Raw genomic sequence first — 8,798 nt, 5'->3', positions numbered from 1 at the left:
AGTGAGAGAAGTAGATCTGAAACCCTAATCCTTAATGGGCTTAAGCTGCTGTTTGGGCCGACTTAAAATTCTGCAGATACGATTTTCGATCGATTGAGCTTGTTCTTTGATTGATCGAACCAGGCAGAATATGAAGTCTTCTTCCTACAGCTTGTATATTCTTGAATCTTGACTTGAATCACCTTGAGCATTGTCTAATAAAACCTATAGACTCTAAGATCTATATCTAGACAAGTTTGTGTTCACGATTTGTCAATTGTTCTAAACATTTAGAACCTAACAAAACTATTTAAGTGTGAAAACTGATTTTAAGTGGGAAATTGTGTATTGATGGACCTATCTTTGGTGTTATTTAGGTTCTAGTTGGCATCGTTTCGAACAATTGAAGTAAAACTTGATTTAGCAACTAGAGGTAAGTGGACTACAGAACATGACGTCTTTCAAGACATGTATATATATATATATATTTGGTAAAAATATATTTATATATACATAATTGCAAAAGTGAAGTTTCGAAAACTTATACTATTGTAAATGCATAATATATACCAGAATTTTATTATTTATTGTATATTATTATGAAATTGTACATGTTAAGAATGTTTTTAAACAGTCAGTTAGACTGTCTGCAACCTTTGCCAACACAGGGTTAAGTGTTGGCATTTAGCCGATGTAGTGTTATTGTGGTGTGGTTCAGTGTTATTGTTTACTCTTTGGAGCCAGTGTTGCCTCTTTGAGGTTAGTGTTATTATTCTCCATAGGAATCAACCACCGAGTGTTTAGCAGCTTATGTCTTTGTCTGACTAGTGTTTTCCATATCGAGCTACTGTTTTATTGTTACTGATCTTTATAAGTGGAAAAAAAATTGTTTATTGTCATAATATGTTGTTTCTACTATTTAATGCATATTGGAATATTAAAGTGGTTATTATTTTATTTACTGATTATAATGTTATAGTTAAATGTTTTATTCTTGATAGTTTTATAGTATATATTATATTACTGTTAAATTTATATGTAAGGGTTTTGTAAAGATTATATTTTTTTATAGATACTATTATTTTGTTTGAGAGACATTCTCATGTTATGTAGTCTCTTATTGAGCTTCTAGCCCACCCCCATTTTTTCCACCCTTTCAGATTAGAGCAGTGGTATGTCTTTTGGTGGTATTGTTAGTTGGTGAACTATTTTAATAATTTTTTTGGATAGTGAGTTTGACATTTGTGGAACTATTTGAGATTGTATTTGGAGACTTTATTGTTAAGGTTTTTGTTTTTATGGATCTCTTGGGAAAGATTTTGATGGGTTGAAGTTTATTTGTGGATACACTACAAGAAAAGAGTCTACTAGCGAGAGCCGTATTCCCTCGCAAAAATTCAAATATCATCGCAAAAGGTTATTAGCGAGGGCATTTGGCCCTCGAAGGCCGTCGTATTTGCACTTGTCACTAAAAGAGATTTTGCGACCATACCTTCGCAAATAAATAATTTACGAGGGCAATTTACCGTCGTTACTGAACAAATTCACCCTCACAAATATATTACCAAACGACGAGAAAAGTCGACGACTTATTTTTAGCGAGGGGAAACAGTAGTCGTTAACAACTATTTGTGAGGACTTTTATACCCTCGCAATTAGTTATTTGTGAATTCCAAATTGACGACATACTTTTTAGTGACAAATAATGACATCGCTAAAATTTATTTGTGATAGCTTTTAACCCCTCGCAACTTATTTTTAACAAGAGAAAGCAACCGTCGTTAATAACTATTTGTGAGGACATTTATACCCTCGCAATAATGGCATCGCTAAAATTTATTTGTGAGGGCTTTTTACCCCTTGCAACTTATTTTTAGCAAGGGAAAGCAGTCGCCGTTAATAACTATTTGTGAGGACATTTATACCCTCGCAATAATGGCATCACTAAAATTTATTTGTGAGGGCTTTTAACCCCTCGTAACTTATTTTTAGCGAGGGGAAGCAGTTGTTATTAATAAATATTTGTGAGGAAATTTATACCTTCGCAATAATGGCATCGCTCAAATTTATTTGCGAGAGCTTTTAACTTCTCGCAACTTATTTTTAGCGAGGAGAAGCCGTCGTCGTTAATAACTATTTGTGAGGACATTTATACCCTCACGATAATAACATCGCTAAAATTTATTTATGAAAGCTTTTTAACCCCTCACAACTTATTTTTAACAAGAGGATAAGAGTGTCACTATTCTATTAATTGCGAGGAACTTTGTCATCCCTATAAAGTTATTTATGACCAAATTTTTATGTCATCGGTGGTAATATTTTATATAATTTTGGAAATATTTTATTATTTATTTTTAATTTATTTATATTATTTTTGTTTAACCATCATGTTACAATAGTCCAATAATTACTAAAAATTGATCCATCGAAAGTTAAAAATTCATATAAGTTCAAACTTTAAAATATAAATATATAAAGAAATCCTGAAATTCAACTTTATTTTAAACTTAAACTATTCTATGACAAGATCTATATTAGTCTTCCTCTGCGTCGCTCTCCAAGTTGTTTTCAACCTCTATGTTATTGTCTGAGTTGTCCTCTTCATCTCTGCTAGCACCATCCTAAAAAATAAATAAAAAAAACATTAAACATGAGTTAACATGAAACAATTTAAGTGAATTCTAGTATCCCTAAATGGCTCAAGGTAACCTTTTTTTTTTAATTTAACAATAACAATAACTTAATTTGATTACTTAAACCACTATCAAAATTAAATATAAATTAAAGTAATATAACAATTATGAAAAACGTAGACCACAAAACATATATGATATACAAAATTAAATACAAAACCTATACACAGTTGTCAAAACTCAAAACAGTAGATAGTGTCATAGTAGTCCTATTATCATTTATCAAAACTAAATATAAAATAATATAATACTATAATAGATGCAAGCTGTAAACCACAACAAACCAATAGAAAGTTGTAGAAGATCCAAGAGGCAAAAGCATAAGTTTGAGATTGTACCGTGGTAGCTAGATCTATATCAGATTGTTGTGGCATGCCTATCGACTGCAACTTTTGTGCAAACTTCTCCTCAAGCTTCTCCACAACTTTTGCAAGTTTGGAATCTATTTCCTCTCTAAGACGAGCCTCCAAATCTTCTTTTTCTTTTGTAAAATCTTCTCTGCAACGTTTGCTACAACCTTTACCAGATGAAGTTAAGCCGTACACATCCTTAGCCTTAATACCTATTCCCATGCCAAGAACACGACCATGACTTGGTTCACCAACCACTTCACGAAAGATTTGATAATCATTTGTCTTAGTACCTTCAGAAACAGCTTTGACCTTTATGGCATCCATTTTATCCTACACATAAATAAAAACCACGTGGATAATCAAAACAACAAAAAAACTAAGTTGATAACAAAATTAAAATTTTGGTATAAGTTGCATACATATAATGTCTTAGCATGATCAGTTGCCCATTCTTTGCCATCCTTCTTTGTGTGAAATTTCTTAAAGCAATCAATGGGGCTAGGCTCAGAGCCCGTCTCAAGATACTGCAATATTTAAAAGAATAAAAAATAATTGGTAAAATTATTAAACTATGTAAATACACAATAAAATGTAAAACTATTTGATGATAGTATAATATACCATTTCATATCTGTACTTGGCCATTGGTACAGAACCTGTAGTGGAAAAAATTTTAGACTTATTTCTGTTGTCCTTATTTGTCAAACTTGTCTCCTACATGCATAATTCATACACTAAAACATTAGTTTCTATGAAAATATTAACAAATAATGGTTAGAGAGAGAGTGAGAGAATTTGTGACATGTATTTAATTTATACTCACCCCCCAATCTCCCTCCATCCATTTATCCACCATCTCTTTCCAAAAGGGTGTAGGAATGAAGGACGGACCATTCTTGTAACGATCTTCTTTCGCTTCGTACTTCTTAAAAATAGGATTTCTAATGCGAAACATCCAATCAGAATAGCGGTGTTTCGTTCTCTAGCTTCTCTGTGATGAACTAGAGGCATAGAAAAAACAAGAAATATATAGGAGGATTTGTGCGGGAAATTTTAGCAGAAAGTAGCGGGAAAGAGTAAAAAAATTATGTGAAGTAGCGGCAAAGAGAAAAATAAAAATTAAAATGGGAAATAGGAAATATTTTCGGAAATATTTTAGGAAACATCAGAAAGCTTATTCAAAGTCATTTTTGGGAGAACAAACCCAAAAAATCTGTGTAATAAAACTTAAAAATTACTTTGTTTTTAGTGGCTCTGATTGGCCAATGTTGTTTAGGATTCTTTCCACTCAAAAAATGCAATGCGTGGGAGCTATGAGATTTGGTCACGTAAGTTATATAAAGAATTCAATTTATTGGTTATCCAATTTGGGTGAAGTGCAAAGTAAAATATAAACCATAAATTAGATATTGAAAAAAAAAAAATACTAAGAGCATCTGGTTTGAAAAATACTAAGAGCATCTGGTTTGTAGCATTTACGACAATATCTCTACCTTTTCCCAATCTCTGCGCCCTATAAGTATACCCATTGATGGCGGCTAGATTTGAAGGTGTGTTACCTTCTTTGTCCTGCTCGTTGACAAGGCCCTCAAACTCTGGTCTACGGCGAAAAAGGAATAATGCTGGCCACATTTCACTTTCTGCAGCAGTATGAAGAACATTCCGACCCTTGTTGTCCAACGACTCGCAGATATCTGGACATGCTGTCATGAGTATGTCCATTACTCCAGAATTGCCTTCCTTGGCCGCAATGTGAAGAGCGGACAAACCTTCTTTATTTCTTACATATGCAGGGGAATTGCCCTTTGTTATAAGCAACTCGACAAATCATGCATTACCCAAATGTGCGGCAATGTGTGAGGGGTCCATCCTGGGTCATCATGCTGTTCAATTGTAGATGGCCATTTTTCCATCACTTTTTTCACAAGATCTAAGAAGATATAGAAAAACAGTATTGATTAGGTTAGTACATAATAAAAGCATTTTTTTTTTCAGAACACAACACGGGGAAGGGGGTTTGAACCTTTGTTCTCAAAATGCAACTCAATTGCAAAATTGTAGTTGCAGAACTAAGATTATGGTTCAGGGACAAGATTAAAAGACAAAGTTCACAACAACTAAAACAAAATGTTCCTCAAAAAAAAAAAAAAAAAAAAAATTTATGAATATATGTAGCGGCATGTGGTTTGAAGCTTATAAGGTTTAATGTTTAAACAATTAGTATAATTTTTTATAATAAACAAGAATAAATAGGAGTGTGTATATGAAATACATAGGTTAATTAATGAAATAAATTAGATATAATTCATAAATTGAATAGCTCCCCAAAATTAGATAATAAAAAAGATTATATGTCATATGTTAAAAGAACAATATGAAAATTTTCCACAGTGAGCTATATCAAATACTATAAAAGAACAATATAGTTCAACTATTAAATATTAAAACAAATGATGGGTTTGCTTATATGTAAAAATGGTTTAATTTGAGCTCGATTTGGTTGTTCAATTGAGCTTAAATTTCATCAACACCTATATTTTACCATGCTATGCAAATCCAGCAGTAAGAATTGGGTTACATGTCGTGTACCTGTACTTTGATCGGTCTGCTCTCACAATCAAACCATCCAATCACACCCTAATTTCACCAATATCCATTCTTTACTGTGCTCTTCCATCCAATGGTTGGACTTTGAATTTTTCCTTTTCATTTCTTTCAAGGCTTCCAAAATACAAGACTAATAGCAACCTAACCCAATTGAAACCCTAAAATGTTTCAAAAAAATGTTACAAATGTGTTAAATCACCAATTATAGATTAATCTCTCTCTCTCAAAAATAATAAGTCGGTAGTATTCTTCAAATTAAGTATTTAATATTGCATCAAATTAACCTTGATTTGATTAGTATAAAATGCATGAATTTTCGTCTTAAGCCCTAAATTATGTTAAGTCGCCTCTACATGAATTTTCGTCTTAAGCCACAAACTTTTGAAAAATCTCTTTTAACGACAAGATACTAGTACGCATCCCATGGATCACACATAAAAGTGACCAAGGTAGCCCTCACACATTGTGATTTTTATTTTATTTCGACATTAACCCTCACTAGCCATGGGTTTAAAAAGAATTTAAAGTAAGGACATTTTCCCCCTCTAAAATCAAAACCATTTATATCTAAGCACGCGTGTAAGTGCGCGGTTTGGGTCATAAGCCCAAGAAGTAATAGGATTAAGGCCCAAAGAACCCAACACAATGAATTTATAGAGAGTGGGCCAAAAACTAGGCTTTAATAAATTGACCGACGCTTACAATGGATTAAAGGTGGGAAGTAAATAAGGAAAAACAAGCTTCATGCAAAGATATCCTTCCTCGGCAAACTCCGAGGAGAGTAGTTCTTGAATATATTCTCTCTAAACTTGATTACAATTCAAGTTCTTACCATACTACAGTATTTTCTCCACCGATTCTCAAATCCTCCTTTTCCTCTGGAGGTTTTCTTACGTTATATAGCCTCTTTCCGTTGATCTTGGCTCTCTATTTGTTGATCACGTAGGCCACTACTCGAGTGCTTGTCCTATCAAACGTTTCCCCAAACCTTCCGTGAGTTGCGGCTACCTAGATAGCACTGTTCAGGAGTCTTATCCACATAAATGCAGCTAAAGGGTTTGGTGAGGTGTAATAAATGTGGTGGTAGCTTCCATCCCTTCAGACATGACAAGATTGACCTCCTCCTTGAAGCCTTTCCTCTACAGTGGGACCTCCTATGGTAATGTACCACTGACGTGGTCAAGGCTTGCCTCCTCGGCCTGGCCATCCGAGGGTAGGGTCTTCTCGGCATTGACGTGGCATCCTTGGCTTCGGATATTACACGTGACACTGTTACCTTATTAAATTTCTATATCCCACAACATGTACTATTCTAAACTAGCATGTAACTCATGCTTACACACGAGAATGTTCAATTGTAGTAGTACTATTAATGTTAAGTTTGGATTATTAAACATATAGAAAACTAGTTCGACCAAGACTTTTATATTTTGGAGTAATTATGTTCTATAATACCATGTCAAATAAATAACGAAAAATTTACATTTGTGAAAGTTTAATGATCATTTGATTTTGTTATCTCATAATAATAATAATAATAAGACATTTGAAGATATTAAAATGGTTTTTCATCATAATTTCCAAGGATTAATTTTTGAATTAGAAAAAAAAAACTAGATTAACACTTAACACACATGAAATCTATCTTTTATCGGATTATAATAGAGATACTAACACTTAATATCTCTATTTTATCTTTTACCTTCTTTTTGATGATTTTTTTTTTAATATGCAATCTATTTTAGCTTTTACCTATACCAAAAAAAAAAAAAAAAAAACTTTTATTGTATTGTGGATATGTTGTTAGAATTAAGTTGCAACTCCTTGATTAGTTTAGTGAGCGAAACATTGCCAACTTGGTATTCTAGCCTTCTGATTGCGTCAGTATGGAAATGGACAAGGTGTATTTCTTCCTTCATGTATCCTTGCGTAAGTGAGTAGTATTGAAGCGTAAGTATCCATCTTTGATCTTTTTAAATCGTGGGTACCGAAAAGAATGATGGAAAGAAGCACATTACATATAGAGAACTTGCTGGGAGCATCTTTGGTTGGTATTTTATAATTTCAATTCCACTTTTTTAATATTAATTAATATAATAAAAGAAATAACCGCGAGTAAGTGAGTGACATCAACAACAAGAATATTATAAAGAAAAGATTAAAATTCCCAATACCAGCCCACGCATAAGCCAAAAATAACAGCTTTCAGCAAAAGAAAAAAAAAAGCCAAAATAACAGCTAACTTTTTCTCACACAAATTCCCAATTCCCATATCAACCATTAACTTAACTTAATATTCAAATCAACGGTTTATACGAGAGTAAAAACTGAGCACTCGTTTACCCCAAAAAAAAAAAAGATTGAATGCTCTAATGGCTCTCTTGACTCTCCTGACTCTCTTCACTTTTCAATTCGGACTCAGTATCAGACTTCAGATTGAATGCTCCTGTCCGTGGTCATGTGACTCAGTCTCAGTTCTCTACTTGCCTCTCTCAAGCTCTCACAGTCTCAATCGTCAAACCGATTCTCCAAATCCAAACCCTAGCCGCCTCCAATGCCATAGCCCACTCCCCTCTCCGCCTCCAATGCCTAGCCGCCGCCGCCGCTGTTCCGTCCTCTCTCCGTAGCTACCGCCGGTGTCAGTACTACTCTGTTTCTCTGATCTTAGTTTTTTGTTAGTGTTGTTGGTTTCATACTTTCATTTGTTATGGAAATCCAAAGTTAAAATCAAGTAAACCCAAAGATTTAAAATATGAAACCCTAACCCCTTCCTTCTTGGTTTCATTATAGTCAGACACGGAGGAGAGAAGAGAAATAGTCCGTCCACTGCCGCCTCTTCACCGCCGCTCGATCACTACCGCCTCTTTTCTGCTGCCACTTGAAGATTAGCCAACTTAGATCGGTTTTAGATTTGTTGTTCTAATTAAATTTGTCTTTTTCCATGTTATTGATCTGTTGTTGTTGTTGTTCTAATTAATTAATTAATTTTTTTTAAAATTTTAGATTGTGTTACCATTACACTTGACAGAGAGAAATGAGCTCGGTTGAGAAGGGAAAGAGTGAAGAAAGAGGAAAGGAGCTGATTTTTTGGGCGTAGTACTTATATTAATTAACATTTCAAAGTCAGTCTTGTTGTGAACTGTTTTTTTTTTTTTTTTTTTTT

General features: G+C 33.5%; 1 protein-coding gene and 1 long non-coding RNA gene across 2 annotated transcripts; one reads left to right on the top strand and one right to left on the bottom strand.

Moving 5' to 3' along the window:
- Nucleotides 1-2,372: 2,372 nt before the first annotated feature.
- Nucleotides 2,373-4,005, bottom strand: LOC112031656 (uncharacterized; the record flags this gene model as incomplete). The annotated part of the gene is given in 5 exon segments (XM_024064395.2): nucleotides 2,373-2,603; nucleotides 3,014-3,358; nucleotides 3,448-3,552; nucleotides 3,650-3,742; nucleotides 3,852-4,005. Coding segments are annotated over 5 exon segments (784 nt in total), but the record flags the coding sequence as incomplete, so codon positions are not given.
- Nucleotides 4,006-7,832: 3,827 nt separating this feature from the next.
- On the top strand, nucleotides 7,833-8,757 carry LOC136070074 (uncharacterized). Its single transcript, XR_010631303.1, has 2 exons — nucleotides 7,833-8,273; nucleotides 8,426-8,757. It is a non-coding gene; the product is annotated as an uncharacterized LOC136070074 (long non-coding RNA).
- Nucleotides 8,758-8,798: the final 41 nt, after the last annotated feature.

The sequence above is a fragment of the Quercus suber genome, unplaced genomic scaffold, assembly GCF_002906115.3.
Source record: "Quercus suber isolate HL8 unplaced genomic scaffold, Cork oak 2.0 scaffold_208, whole genome shotgun sequence".
NCBI lineage: Eukaryota > Viridiplantae > Streptophyta > Magnoliopsida > Fagales > Fagaceae > Quercus > Quercus suber.
This window is presented reverse-complemented; position numbering and strand designations above follow the sequence as displayed.